The sequence below is a fragment of the Panthera tigris genome, chromosome A3 (genome assembly GCF_018350195.1).
Source record: "Panthera tigris isolate Pti1 chromosome A3, P.tigris_Pti1_mat1.1, whole genome shotgun sequence".
In the NCBI taxonomy this organism is placed as follows: Eukaryota; Metazoa; Chordata; class Mammalia; order Carnivora; family Felidae; genus Panthera; species Panthera tigris.
Genome location: NC_056662.1, coordinates 12,496,595 through 12,512,159, shown reverse-complemented (window position 1 = coordinate 12,512,159; position 15,565 = coordinate 12,496,595). Strand labels below are relative to the sequence as shown.

The following is a 15,565-nucleotide window of genomic DNA, read 5'->3' as shown; positions in this document are numbered from 1 at the left end:
TCTTACTGATTGCTTTGGGGATCATGATTAGTAACATTTTAACTTTGAACATTTGACTTTGAATTAATGTCCACTTAATTTGAATAGTCTGAAACATGTCTTCTGTATAGCTCCATTCTCTCCCCTCTCCTTTGTGCTGTCATATGACTTACATGTTTATACACACCTGCCCATCAACACGGTTTACAATGATTACCTTCGCTGTCCTCGAATCCGGTAAATAAAATGAGTTACAAACAAGAAATACCTATTTCCCCACGCACTTACCTTTACCAGTGCTCTTTATTTCTTCAGATTCTTTTGAGTTATTCTCTGTCATCCTTTCATTAGAACCTGAAGAACTTCCTTTAATATTTCCTATAGGGTAGGTTGGTTAGCAATGAATCATCTCCGATTTTGTGTATCTTGGGATATTTTAGTTACTCCTTCATTTTCGAAGGTAAGTTTTGCTGCATTTAGAATTCTTGGCTTATAGTCTTTTTGTTTTGGCACCTTAAATATGATATCCCACTGCCTTTTAGCCTCCGTGGTTTGTGATGGGAAATCAGCTTTTCATTTTCCATAGGATCCATTATGCAGTCACAAATCTCTGCTCTCTTTCTACTTCCAAGATTCTCTCACAGTCTGTGCCTTTCATCATTTTGATTATTATATGTCTGAATGTGGATCTCTTGAGTTTATCTTACTGGAGTTTGTTGAGATTCTAGAATGTGTAGATTGTTTTTCATCAAATTTGGGGTATTTGTAGCCATTATTTCTTCAAAAGTTCTTCCAACCGCTTTCTTTCCTCTCTTGTTCAGACATCCCTTATGTATGTCTATATATTTGATAGTGCCCTACAGGTCTCTGAGGCTCTGTTCACTTTCTTTTTAATTCTTTTTATGTCTGTTTATCACACTGCATAATCTCATCTGACCTATCTTCAAGTTCACGAACTCTTTGGTCAGCTGAAAACTGCTGTTGAGCCCCTCCAGTGAATTTCTCATTTCAGTTTTATGATTTTCAACTCCAGAATTTCTGTTGGGTTATTTATTACTTTTTTAATATATTTATTAATATTCACTATTAATGAGACATTGTTCTTATCCTTTCCTTAAGTTCTTTGAACATATTTGAAATAATCATCTTTAGGTGTTACCTGCGTGGCTCAGTTGGTTAAGCATCCAACTTCGGCTCAGGTTATGATCTCACAACTCGTGAGTTCGAGCCTTGCATCCGGCTCTGTGCTGACAGCTCAGAGCCTAGAGCCTACTTCGGATCCTCTGTCTCCCTCTCTCTCTGCCCCTCCCCTGTTCTCTCTCTGCCCCTCCCCTGTTCTCTCTCTCTCACACACACACACACTCTCTCTCTCTCTCTCTCTCTCTCAAAAATAAACATTAAAAATTTTTAATAAAAATAAAATAATCAACTTTAAAACTTCAGTAAATTCAATATCTCGGTTTCCTCAGGGACTGGATCTGTTGTTGTTTACCTGTAAATAGGCCATCGTTTCTTGTTTCTTTACATGTCTTAACAATTTTTTGTTGAAAATTGATACTTTAAAAAAATACATTGAGACAGCTTTGGGTATCAGGTTGCCCACCACACACCCAGGGTTTATTATTGTTGTCATTGCTATTAGTTTGTTGAATGACTTTCCTGAACTAACTATATAAAGCCTGTATTCTTTTCACATATAGCCACTGTCTGCTCATTTGGTCTTTGTGATCAGCTAAGAATTGGACAAAGATCCCATATGCCTGGGACTGTTAAGCATGCCAGCCTTTGCTGCGGAGTTTTGAGTGTGTTTTGGGGTGCCCCTCTGATGCTCTGGCATGTTGTGTTGTGCCTTAAGGCCTGCCAAAGATGAGCGCTTAGGGCCCTGTCCTGTCTTCCGTGGGTGTGTACAAAGCCTTACCCATGTGATGGCTATCTAGATCACCAGGAATATGGTAGAGCTTTTTATTGCTTTTTTTTTTTAATATTTTTTTTTAATTTTTATTTGAAAGAGGGAGAGAATGTGCATGTGTGCACATGCGAGTAGGGAAGAGGGGCAGAGGGAGAGAGAGAATCTCAAACAGGCTTGACACCCAGTGCAGAGCCCAATGCGGGGCTCAGTCCCATGCCCCCGGGATCACAGCCTGAGCCAAAATCAAGAGTCAGACGCTCAACTGACTGAGCCACTCAGGCGCCCCTGGTGTACCTTTTTAAAGCCTCCCGTGGACACCTTATTCCCAACTTTTCCTTTTAAATTTTTGCCCAGGTCCTTGTTTGACCTGGTCGTACTCAGGTAGCTGCATTGTTCATTGGTTACACAGATTGCTTGTGACAAAAGCCCCAGAGAAAAGGCTGTTTGAACTGAACGAGGTCTGTGTCAAATATGGACAAATCCTAGAAATGAGGGTTCCCAGGGTACTGTGCCAGGCAGGTCACACGTCAGTTCCCTGAGAATGGTATTTTGGGGGAAATTCCAGGACTGTTCTGTTCTCTCCTGTGGAGCTAGGTTGCTGGTCTCACAGTTACTTTGACTTCAGAGCGGTTGGTTTTCAACACTCCCATGGAGCTGGGGAGACAGTAATGGAAATAGGCCAAGTTAAAACACCGTCGTGTCCTCTATTCATACCAAGATTTAGCCATTTTTCTTGAATGAGCATTTTATCAGCCTTTGGTAATTTCCAGAGTCAGTCCTAGAAGAGTTGGTTTTGGTAAGTTTTTTTGCCAAAAAAAAAATTGTTTTGTGTGTTTGTGTTCATCTTATGGAGGAGCACCTTTTTAGTATATTTGTTAATATTCTCTATTAGAGAGACATTGTTCTTATCCTTTCCTTAAGTTCTTGGAACACATTTGAAATAATCAACTTTAGTTGATTTAGTTGACAGTGTCCCACTGTCGTGACATCACGTGCTGTTATACTTTACTCCCCCTTCCTCCTTTTGATGTGTCGCTTTTTCTTTCTACCGTTGTAGGCATTTCTGCTTTCAACTCAGTTCATTTACCAGTTCTGTGCCTCTGATCCCTCCTCATTTATTTTAGTAGAGGTGCCAGACCCAAAATGTTTCCTTTTTTGCCTTTTCTTCAGTGTTTGAAATTGAAACTCAGCTTCCAAATCTAACTTTGATCTTACTGTGTCTGAAATTATCTTCCTAGAATTTTTACTGGATCTACCAGACTGGATGGAAATGCCATAGGTATGTATTTGTCACTCACATGTGACAGTTACAGAATCCTCATGTTGTGACTCTCTGGCCGTTACTAATGAAGCCTCACATGTGTTGTTGGGTCCGGCCTGCAGTTGACTTTGTCCGCTGGTTGTGTGCCGTGTCCATGGATGAGCTGGCCTCCCCCCACCACCCCCGCATGTTCAGCTTGCAGAAGATCGTGGAGATCTCGTACTACAACATGAATCGGATTCGGCTGCAATGGTCCCGAATATGGCATGTGATTGGAGATCACTTCAATAAGGTAACTCTTCACATTCAAAAACTACTCCATCGATGTCCAGAAAAACGCAGGCAACTGTATTCAAAAAAGAAGTGATTGAGAGTGTAGGTGCCTGTACACATTTCCATGCTATCCGAGAGTAGAGCATTCCTGTGAAACCTTTTGTAAGCTGAAATGATGTAAAGCAAAGAGGTAGTTACCGTTAACTTGTATGAAAAGTTTTTTGAGTGTCCCCAGACCCCCCGAATAACCTCTCTCAGGCATTTCTGATACTTCAGGACACATCTTGCTAACGAAGCACGGAATCGAGATAAAGCCCAGGTGCTCAGTGAGAGTTCAAAGCTCTGGCAGCTTGATGCCAGAGGACACCAAGTGGAGTTCCCGGGGCGGGGGCTTGGTGACACCAGTCCGGCCTCTGGACTGTTTTCTCTTAGAAGTGATCATCCACACCTTTTGGGATGAGCACTGGGTGTTGTATGGAAACCAATTTGACAGTAAATTTCATATATTAAAAAATAAAAAATAAAAAATAAAAAAAAAATAAAAATAAAAAAAAAAAAAAAAAAAAAAAAAGAAGTGATCATCCAAAAGTGGGGTTTTTTTGGTAAACATTTCCCAACTCTTTCGAGTCTAGATTTTATGTTCGGTGGGACTTGAGAGAGAACATCAGTTTATACAGATTACTGTTCCCACCTGTGATTCTATTGTCAAGAGTTTTTTTTTTTCTTTTATTTACTTTGAGAGAGAGAGAGAGAGAGAGAGTGCACGCCAGAGAGGGGCAGAGAGAGAGGGAGAGAGACAGAGAATCCCAAGCACAGAACCGGATGTGGGGCTCGATCCCACGAACCGTGAGATCATGACCTGACCTGAAATCAAGAGTCAGATGCTCAACTGACTGAAGGCACCCCTTTTGTCAAGAGTCTTTACGTGCCGGTTCTCAGTTATCTTTGGGCCGCTTATGGGCAGGCCTGGGACATGGGCTGGCAGGTAGTAATTAGACTTTTCGTGGTTGTCAGCTTCATTACAAATGTCTGTTCCATCTCATCAGAACCATTAAGCACAAAGTTGTGGAAAATTCAGTCCCTCCGTCTGCAGCTCGTCATTCTTTCTACCACTTCAGGAAGATGTTGTGCTTCCCCTTGGGAACCGGGGCACGTAAGGGTCTCAAGGTTTGAAGAGATGGTTGGCTGAGTACAGCTGTAACTTAGCTCTTGGAATTCTAGCAGAGTCTTTGGCACAGTCCCATGTTCCTCTTTTAAACTAGGGCGCATGCGTGTCCTGGGGTGTGTGCAAAGCTGCTCAATCAGCATGGAGTGTGCTCTGCAGCAGGAATTCCTGAATCCCCCTGATTTTTACGAGAGGAATATTCTCTTTATTAGTCTTTAATTAAACGAACGTTACATGAGGGGCGCCTGGGTGGCTCGGTCAGTTGGGCGTCCCACTTCAGCTCACGTCGTGATCTCGCGGTTTGTGGGTTCAAGTCCCATGTCGGACTCTGCTGACGGCTCAGAGCCTGGAGCCTGCTTGGGATTCTGTGTCTCCCTCTCTCTCTGCCCCTCCCCTGCTTGCACTCTGTGTTTCTCTCTCTCAAAAAATAAATAAACATTAAAAAAAGATTTTTTTTTTTAAATAAATGAACACTCCATGAACACCTTAAAAAAAATTACAGCTAAAACCACTTTCGACCATCACCACTCCCCAGTTGAGCCCTGCCCCAAACTAATTGTTACCAGTTTGGTATATATTTTCCCAAACATTTTTGTAGAAATATAATAGAAATATAAATATATAGAAATATATCATAGAAATACAGATAATCTTGTCTTGATTTGTTTTGTTTTTCTAAAAAACGTGATTAGTATTACATACCGGTAAGTTTGTAACTTTCGTCTTCCACTTAGCAAGGAATCTTAAAGATTTGACTGCTATTAGAGTGTATGAATTTATTTTTATAATTGTAAAATACGCATAACATTTTTCATTGTAACTGTTGGTAAACGTAGAATTTATTAGTGTTAAGTACACTCACATCATGTGCAACAGATCTGCCGAGCTCTTCTTTTCCTCCCGTAAAACTGAAACTCCAAATTCATCAAACACCAGCTTCCCATTCTTCACCACCCCTCCCCCAGTTCCTGGCAACCACCATTCTGCTTCTTGTCTCTGTGAATTCAACTGTTCTAGGGACTTCGTATAAGTGGAATCATGCAGTATTTATCTTTTGGTGACTGGCTTATTTCACTTGGCATAATGTCCTCAAGGTTTATCTGTACTGTAGCCTATGATAGAATTTTCTTCTTTTTTCTTCTTCTTCTTTTTTTTTTTTTTTTAAGGCTTGGACGTATTTGTTTTTAACTGCCAAATTTTATTGCATGTATGTGAATATACCATTATGTAACCATTTTCCTATTGATGTTTCCAATTTTTCTTTTTTTTTTAAGTTTATTTCTTTTGAGAGAGAGACAGCGAGCGAGCATGCTTGTGCTGGAGAGGCAGAGAGAGAGAATCGCAAGGAGGCCCCATACTGTCAGCTCAGAGCCCAGCATGGGGCGTGATTCCATGAACCATGAGATCCATGACCTGAGTTGAAGAGTTGGACCCTTAACCGACTGAGCCACCCAGGCGCACCTCCAATTTTTCTTTATTGCAAATGTTATTGCCATGTTACTTTCGTTAAAAGTAACGCATTTTCAGGTCAGACCACATGCTAGCGAAGTTCCTTGCTTGGAGCAGGCTCCTGCAACATGCCCCAGGTCCCTTCGCATGGGTTCTGGTGGGAAACATCCCCTTGCTCTGCTTTTAGGATTCTTTTTGAGGCAAAAGCCTGAGCAACCAAATATATAGCCACAGCTCCAGTCCCTAAAAGTAGGTGGACTATAGACAAGTACAGTTTTAAGGAAATCAAAAGCCTCAATGTGCTGAATTCTTTGAGGCTGGCGATAGACATTTATAATTTGCTTTAGGTGACAGGCAAGTATGAAAAGGCTTTAGAGACTTTAAAGTCTTTTGACTTCTCCTTTTGTTTAGATAAAATTAATTAGTACATGAGGAATTATTTAATGAGTATAGAGTTTCAGTTTTGCTACATAAAGAGTTCCAGAGATCTATTGCACAACAACGTGAATGTACTTAACACTGCTGAACTGTGTGCACTTCAGATGGTCACTTTTATGTTTTACATGTATTTGGCCACAATCTTAAAAAAAAAATTTAAATAGCGGGGTGCCTGGGTGGCTCAGGCAGTTAAGCATCTGACTTCGGCTCAGGTCATGATCTCATGGTTCATGAGTTCGAGCCCTGCATCAGGCTCTATGCTGCCAGCTCAGAACCTGTAGCCTGTTCGGATTCTGGGTGTGTCTCTCTCTGCCCCTCCCCCACTTGCTGGTGCTCTGTCTCTCTCCCAAAAATAAATGAACATTAAAAAAAAATTTTTAGCATATTTTGAAAGCACTTTAAATGTGCAGTACTGATCTTTCATCATTAAACTTAAAAATTGTACAGGTCATAGCCAAGAAATGCCATTTTCTTTTTTCCTTCGGCGTGCTTTTCCAGAGCATTTGTTTTGAAGGCAGCCTATCCGTTTTTGATGTTCAGAACCCCACATCCACAGTTGCACTGTGCCTGTGTCACCTCACCTCCCTTTCCTGCTCAGGTTGGCTGTAACCCCAATGAAGATGTGGCCATCTTTGCTGTTGACTCCTTAAGGCAGCTCTCTATGAAGTTTCTCGAGAAAGGAGAATTAGCCAACTTCCGTTTCCAGAAAGATTTTCTGAGGCCCTTTGAGCATATCATGAAGAAAAACAGGTATGTACATTGTTCTAGAAGACCTTTGGTCAAACTCCCCAGGGGAGGCCCAAAAAGACCTAACACTAATCACACGATATTTTCTTCCCTTGTTGATGGAAGCAAATAAAATGAACAGCCTATAATTCATCTGTATCTTTTTTTTTTTTATGTTTACCTATTTTTGAAAGAGAGCATGAGCGGGTGAGAGACAAGATTGAGGGACAGAGGGTCCAACGCGGGCTCTGCACTGACAGCAGAGAGCCCAATGCGGGGCCTGAACCCACGCACCACGAGACCATGACGCCTAGCCGACTGAGCCACCCAGGCGCCCCCACACGTGTCATTTCTAAGTAAATCACTGAGATCTGTGTGTGGCCTTCACCAGAAGGACAGGTTACACCACCACAACTAGTAGAAACATACCATGCATCGTTACTGGGGTGGGTGCTGAAGTCCAGAGAAAGAGCCACTGCTGAGGCATCCCAAAACAAGGTCAAGAATTACATGATCCTTCATTTCTGCCCCGGAAGGCGATAGAAGAGATCAGGACAGCTGTCCCTCTGAAGCACTCTCCCTGTTCATCATTTGTTCCCTTCGCCTGTATTTATTGCAGCCTGCCATCGCTAGGTACTGTTCTAAGTGCCACGCATACGGCACAGAAGCAAACAGTCAAAAATTCCTGTTTTCATCTGGCCCTGATTTAATCCTCATCGCAACTGGGTACAGGGGTGTTCGTTACCATATTCTCTTTACTTTTGTACATGTTTGAAATTTTCCATAATGAAATTCAAAAGTAAACCCTTGTTTAGATTCCAGTGAGATAGATAAATAAATGTTTAAATCAAGGTAAGGGGCTAAGAGTAGAAGCACTCTTTTATACAGGCCGGTAAGCAGGCGTTTGGTAGGCTGACCCTTATGCAAAGGGAGGAACAAGCCAGGAGTGGCTGTATGTGGTCTTGGGAGAAGTAAGAGCGAAAGCCCTGTGACAGAGTATGCTGGACATAGATAAGGAGGAGCAAGGAGGCTGGTGTAGCTGGACAGAGTAAAGGCAGAAGGTCCTGGAGGATGAAGCCCTGGGTCGCAGAGTGCCTAGGTCATAGAGGAGCCGTCAGCTTTTGTCAGCACTTTGGTTTGTTCTCTGTGAAAGACAGAAGCCATTGGAGGCTTTTGAGCCGAGAAGTGAAATGGTCTGAAGTGTTAAGGGATTGTCCTGCATTTATCTGTGGAAAATGGAAAGCAGTGGGATGGGTTAAGCAGCTACTATAATAGTTCAGATTTGGACCCGGGGGTGAGATACCGTGGGATTTGATTCTGCATATGTTTTGAAAGGACAGCCTACTGTGTGCGCTGAGGAGTTAGCTGTGGGGCATAAAACAAAATGTCAAGGATGACTCTTAGCTGTAACCCTTTGTGTCTGTCCCCATCCCTAAAATGTGTCCATGAGATCTGCTTGGATTGTTTGTTTTTAATGAGAGGGGTGCCTGGGTGGCTCGGTCGGTTAAGCATCCTACTTCAACTCAGATCATGATTTCCCAGTCCATGAGTTCAAGCCCCGCGTCGGGCTCCGTGCTGACAGCTCAGAGCCTGGAGCCTGCTTCCGATTCTGTGTCTCCCTCTCTCTATCCCTCTGCCACCCACGCTTGGTCTCTGTCTCTCAAAAATAAACATTAAAAAAAGAGCTTACAAGTTCAAAGGCTATAAGCCAGCGTGGGTCACTTAGGATAATAAAAAGGGCAGCAGCAAAGTCTGCTTGATGTGTCTTTCTCTTGGTGTCTTTCTTCTTCACCTTACTGCTTATTTTAATAGAAAATAAAGCTCATCCCAGAATCTGGCCTCACCCCTGAGTTTAATGTGCACACAGAAATACCCTCCCGCCTCTGGGGACACTGTTGATAGTGCCAAGGAGACCGAGGCCTCGTGTAGCAGAGCAGTGTGCTCACGCCTGCCTGACTGGCTGGTGGCACTGATGGCCCCAGAATCCCAGGCCCTCCCTGCCCATCCCGTGGCTGCCCAGCCAGCATTTGAGTAAGGGGCAGAGTGAGTTTAGAATCACACATCGCCAGCCACTCTTAGACACTGTTGATGGAACCGTAACTTGCTGTAACATTTTCAAAATCATTGGGGCAGTGTCCATCCAGAACCTTACTATTTTTGTGCCTTTTGACTCACTAGTTCTATACTTTTGCAACTCTTGTAAGGAATTAATTTGAAATACAACGAAATGTTGAAATAACACCAAATAATTTTTTAAAAGCCAGATACCACCTAAATATACAAGAGTGTTAAAGTAATTCTTGGTACAGCCACAACATGGAATATTGTGCAGCTGTGAAAGATGTTCACAAAGTTTGGGGCGCCTGGGTGGCTCAGTCGGTTAAGCGCCCAACTCTTGGTTTTGGCTCAGGTCATGATCTCATGGTTTGTGAGTTCGAGCCCCACATCAGGCTCCATGCTGATGGTGCAGAGCCTGCCTGGGATTCTCTTCTCTGTCCCTCTCCCTCTGCCCTGCCCCTTCTCGTGCTCTCTCTCTCAAAATAAACTTAAAAAAAGAAAAAAGATGTTCACAAAGTTTATGACATAGGAAATGCTTAAGAGTTTAGTCAAAAGGCCAGGTTATAGAATTGGACAGTGTAATAATAGTGCTATCGGGGCGCCTGGGTGGCTCAGTCGGTTGAACATCTGACTCTTGATTTTGGCTCAGGTCATGAGCTCACTGTTGTGAGATTGAGCCCCATGTTGGGCTCTGTGCTGAGCACAGAGCCTGCTTGGAATTCTCTTCCCTCTCTCTGTCTCTCTCTGTCTCTCTCTGTCTCTCTCTCTCTGTCTCTCTCTGTCTCTGCCTTCCCCCTGCACACACACATGCACACTCTCGCTCAAAAATAAACTTTTTTTAATGTTTATTTATTTTTGAGAGACAGCACAAGTGAGGGAGGGGCAGAGAGAGACGGAAACACGGAATCCGAAGCAGGCTCCAGGCTCTATGGTATCAGCACAGAGCTCGACGTGGGGCTCAAACCCATGAGCTGCGCGATCAATCATGACCTGAGCCAAAGTCGGACGCTTAACTGATAGAGCCACCCAGGCACCCCCTAAAATAAATACACTTAAAAAAAAAAAAGTGGGGGTACCTGGGTGGTTCAGTCGGTTAAGTGTCCAACTTCACCTCAGGTCATGATCTCACATTTTGTGAGCTCGAGCCCTGCAATGGGCCTGCTGCTGTCTGCACAGAGCCCACATCGGATGCTCTGTCTGCCTCCCCCACCCCACCCCTGCTTGCACTCTCTCTCAAAAACGAGTAAACGTTTATAAACAAATAAATGAAAATTTCAAAAAGACAGCGAGATCAATCTCTGCATGTGAATACTGTACTATCACAGGAATTTTTTTTCATCATGTTTTTTCTACATTTTCCAGAATATTAACTGTCATCACGTATTACGGTATGACACATATTAACAATCAGGCAAAAAACATTTTATTTTATTCATTGTTTTTTTTGTATTTTTAAAACTGTTTATCCAGAGACAGATAGTGGGGAAGGGGCAGAGAGAATCCCAAGCAAGCTCCGCACTGTCAGCACACAGCCTGATGTGGGGCTCGATCCTATGAACTGTGAGATCATGACCTGAGCCAAAACTAAGAGCTAGACATTCCACCGAGCCACCTAGGCGCCCCAAGCATTAATCAGTACGTGTAGTTCATCTCAACAAGCTGCTTTTTTTCCCCATTAGGAGGCAACCCTAAATTCAGTTATATTACATATTAAAGTCACCTAAGTATGTAGTCAGTCTTTTGTCATCTGTGGGCAGCATATTTACTTTGTGGACTTTTAGATAATTTTCGACTCTGTTTGGACTTTTTGTTTGCCTTCTCTAAATGACCTGTTATCAGTTAGCATGAGTCTTGCAGACTAACATGAATGTTATCTAAGACAGATGAAATTTGCAAGCCAAGTTTGCAGTCCCAAAGCCACTCTAATGTGACTTTCAAAGCTAGTGGTATAAGAGCTTGCTTCTTGTTTTATTTGTAAAATAATAGAGCTTACTTCATGACTGTATATGTCTTAATAGGTTCCAAGACATATACGCTAATCTGTCACAGATACCCAGATAATAACATGGTGAACCATGCAGCTGCTTCAGAAAATGGGCCATTTTTCCTACCTTCACGTTTTGTTTTGTAATAATTTAAAAGGTTGCATCTTAAGTTATATATGTCTACTCCCATCCATGCATATGTGTTTACCGTACACGTATATCCCTGCCCAAAAATCTAAGAGGATATGCGCTAAGAATTGAGGAATGGTCATGTCTGGGTGGCAGAATTATATTCGTGTAAAGGTTTTCAGCCAGAAAAACTGGCCGACGATGGCTTAAACCACAAGGTTGTGTGTTGTTTACTTAAGTCAGAGGCAGGCAGTCCCAACTTTGATTCCTTAGCCCAGATTGTCATCGAGGACCCAGGTTCTTTCTGTCCCTTTGGCCACCCACAGGATCATTTTTTATCCTGGAGCCTACTATTTCATGCTGCTGAACGGAGGTTCTATCTCCAGGCATCATGCTGTGTTCACAATGGGGATGCCAGGGAAGGGGGCAGAACCTACCACGTGTATTCCTTGTAAGACAAGGAATTGTTTTCCTTGTAAAACCAAAGCCATAGTAGAAACCTCTCCCCATGCCATTCCCATGACTGTCTCTTATATGTAATTAGAACGAGTCATATAGCTCCCCAGGCTCCAAAGAAGTCTGGGTAATTGAGGACCTGACAGATGAGACAAGATTGTCATGTTGTCTTGTCCCATTTATGGTTGGTTCCCCGAGGTCAGGCATGTTGCTTCCTGGATAAAACTAGAGTCCTGTTGTCAAGGAGGTGAGGGAGAGGTGGCTGCTGGGAAAGCAGCTAACTGTCTGCCACAGTGATCATCTTAATGTTTTTTCTTTTTGTTGTTTCTAATTTAATTTATTTTTATTTTTTTTTTTTAATTTTTTTTTTCAACGTTTTTAATTTATTTTTGGGACAGAGAGAGACAGAGCATGAACGGGGGAGGGGCAGAGAGAGAGGGAGACACAGAATCGGAAACAGGCTCCAGGCTCCGAGCCATCAGCCCAGAGCCTGACGCGGGGCTCGAACTCACGGACCGCGAGATCGTGACCTGGCTGAAGTCGGACGCTTAACCGACTGCGCCACCCAGGCGCCCCCTTTTTTTTTTTTTTTTTTTTTTAATTTTTTTTTTCAACGTTTTTAATTTATTTTTGGGACACTAATTTAATTTATTTTTAATGAATGTGGATTACTATGTGCTTTTAAAAATGTGGGTTTTTTTTTTTTTAACATGCTGCTTCTAAGGTGATGCCGTGTCACTTTCGTCCCACCATGCAAAGTACAGCTGACATGGCTGCCCCGTTCTTTCCTCAGATCTCCGACCATCCGGGACATGGTGATCCGCTGCATCGCCCAGATGGTGAACTCCCAGGCGGCCAACATCCGCTCAGGCTGGAAGAACATCTTTGCCGTGTTCCACCAGGCAGCCTCGGATCACGACGGGAACATTGTGGAGCTGGCCTTCCAGACCACGGGCCACATTGTCAGTAAGTGGCTCTACTGTCCCGCCTGCAAGTCTCAAAGGGTGACCACTTATTTCCTGTCTCTTTTACTCCCCAAAGGGGCTTCCTTGTTTGAGATCTGCCGTCATATAATAACGTGACAGGTGGTATTCTGAGCACTTGAGGCATGTGCGCAAGAACCCCGTGAGGGGGATACGGTCGAGTCTCATGGTTCGCAACCACAGAACTAGTGCTGCCAGCACTTTTGCGGACACATGCGTGCATCCAGCAGGGAGACACTTGAGTCGCCCGAGGCACGTGTTCCCAGCTGAGGTGAAGCGAGGCGATGCTCTGCCTTTTTGTTTCAGCTCTCCCGCTGTAAATAAATAAAGGTCCTTTCCATGGTCTACCTACTACCACGTATTGTTTTCATTTTTGATTTTTTTGTTGGTGAGTTCACCATTTAAGATGGCCCTGAAGTATAGTGCCGGAGTGCTGTCCAGTGTCCCTGGAGAGAATACACGTTCTCGATAAGCTTTGTTCAAGCTTGAGTTAAAGTGCAGTTGGCGAAAAGTTCTGTGTTGTGAACGAACACTATTTGTTAAATCCTGAAACACACATAAAACAAGGTTATATATTGATCGGGTTTTTTGTAACGTTTATTCATTTTTGAGAGAGACAGAGTGTGAGTGGGGGAGGGGCAGAGAGAGAGGGAGACACAGGATCCGAAGCAGGCTCCAGGCTCCGAGCTGTCAGCACCGAGCCTGACGTGGGGCTCGACCTCACAGACTGCAAGATCATGACCTGAGCTGAAGTCAGACGCTCAACCGGCTGAGCTGCCCAGGCGCCCCGGTCTTCATAAAAAGTATAAAGCAGATCATCTTTGATCTTTTTTGAGGTCTTTTAACTCTTTGTAAGCTTCTTGCTATTCATATTTTTGTCTTAGGTGATATTTGTAGGTTTTCAGAAACTTTAGATTTCTAAATTACCTTTCACCTTTAGCTCATTGACCTTCTTTATCTCCCTTTGTCTTCACAGTCAGGTAAGGGGTGGTCTTGGGACAGAAACGGCCAGGGCAGTAAAGGACGCACTCGGGATCACCCAACCAGGGCCTAACTCAGTGCTCACCTTCTGTCGGCGAAGGCAGCTAGGGGGCCATTTCACACACACATCAGTGTTTATCCTGTATCATTCCTTAAACTCCATCCTAAAGTAGCTTAAATTGAAATGGACACCTTGGCATCCTGATGAAGCTTGTTTTTTTTATGGCTTGTCCTCTCTCACTTCTTTGGGGACACCTGTCAGGTAGGACTTCTTCAGAGAGTCCTTCTCTGACCCCCAGCCTAAGCAGCCTCTCCTGCCTTCTGTCCCCTCACCCAACACTCACCCGACCTGAGATGATATTTTATAAATGTACTGACACAGGTGATTCTTGTCTGTCTTGCCCATTGGAGCAAGAGCATTGTGAGGACAGGGAATTCGATTGGTCACCTCTGTCCCCAGGGCCCACAACCATGCTTTGCACATAGTTGGCACTCTAAACGTTTGTCGAATGAATGAATATTTGGACCTTTGCATCGTTGCTTGAGCTCAGGAACCAGTTTAGCCCAAGTGGTGCGCAGTGGATTCATCCCTGAATAACTTAATAAAAAGTTGTCTTCCGGAGATGGTGACATGTTTCTCCTAGATTTTCACAAAAGTAATTGTCTTGGGGTGGGAGGGGGTGTTCGATCCCCATTTCTAAGTCCTGGTCTTATAAACAGTGTGGCTTTGTTTCCACAGCAACTATTTTCCAGCACCATTTCCCTGCAGCCATCGACTCCTTTCAGGATGCTGTCAAGTGCTTATCAGAGTTTGCCTGCAATGCCGCCTTCCCGGACACCAGCATGGAGGCCATCCGGCTCATCCGCTTCTGTGGGAAATATGTCTCTGAGAGGCCTCGGGTACATTTTTCCTCTCCTCCCCCTCGGGCACTGAGGGAAAAGGAAACACGGGGCAAAAAACCCTTACTCCTGGCAAAGAACTTTCCAGCTGTGCTTTTAGAAGTGCGTGTTTGCCCTCAGCTAGGCGTTCAGTTCAGAATGCCGCTGTTGCTGTTTTGTGTGTATGAGGTGACTTGTTTTACCCCTACCGAACTTCTTTGTAGTATTCTACTAATTGTTTTTGTGGAAAATAATAGTATTAAGCTTTGAATTTTGGCAAAGCTGAAGAAGCTAGACCTTTCTATTTGTAAGAGAACAAACCTGGGGCCCCCGAGTGGCTCAGTCGGGCGAGCGTCCGAGTCTTGATTTTGGTTCAGGTTGTGATCTCCCAGTGGTGGGAGCAAGGCCTGAGTCAGGTGTGGGGCTTGCTTGAGATTCTCTCTCTCCCTCTCCCTTTCACCTTCCCCTCTCTCGCACACGTGCTCGCTCTCTCAAAAAATAAAGCAAGAGAAAGAACAAACCTACCTCTTAAGGAAAGACATTTTACCCCCCCCCCAAAAAAAAAACACGACATTTTACCATTTTGACATGACTGAGAAATCACACTTTAAAAATCATCTTTTGTTTTCTCCCAGAAATGTCCGAGTTTATTCTGTTATGTCTCACCTTTCCAAAGAAGCCTGCTTGGTTTAAACGACCATCTCAAACAGTGACATTAAGTAGAATCAGCACATCTAAACTACGATGGCTCATACAGATCTCTTCTTCAGATCTTTTCTGCGTATTGACTTATTTAGTCTCCACATCAGACCTATGAGATTGGGAATTATGTCCCCATTGTACTGGAGAGTTCACTGAAACAGAGAAATTGCCTAATGTTGGATAAGCTGAGCT

General features: G+C 43.6%; 1 protein-coding gene across 2 annotated transcripts in view; it reads left to right on the top strand.

Annotated features, from left to right (window-relative positions):
* Nucleotides 1-15,565, top strand: part of ARFGEF2 (ADP ribosylation factor guanine nucleotide exchange factor 2) — a 98,759-nt gene that overhangs the window by 62,508 nt on the left and 20,686 nt on the right. For both annotated transcript variants that reach the window (XM_042980206.1, XM_042980205.1), the window contains exons 24-28: nucleotides 3,127-3,167; nucleotides 3,272-3,441; nucleotides 7,073-7,224; nucleotides 12,622-12,794; nucleotides 14,532-14,692. In XM_042980206.1, the coding sequence (XP_042836140.1) occupies nucleotides 3,127-3,167; nucleotides 3,272-3,441; nucleotides 7,073-7,224; nucleotides 12,622-12,794; nucleotides 14,532-14,692 (697 nt within the window). The remainder of the gene's footprint in view (nucleotides 1-3,126; nucleotides 3,168-3,271; nucleotides 3,442-7,072; nucleotides 7,225-12,621; nucleotides 12,795-14,531; nucleotides 14,693-15,565) is intronic.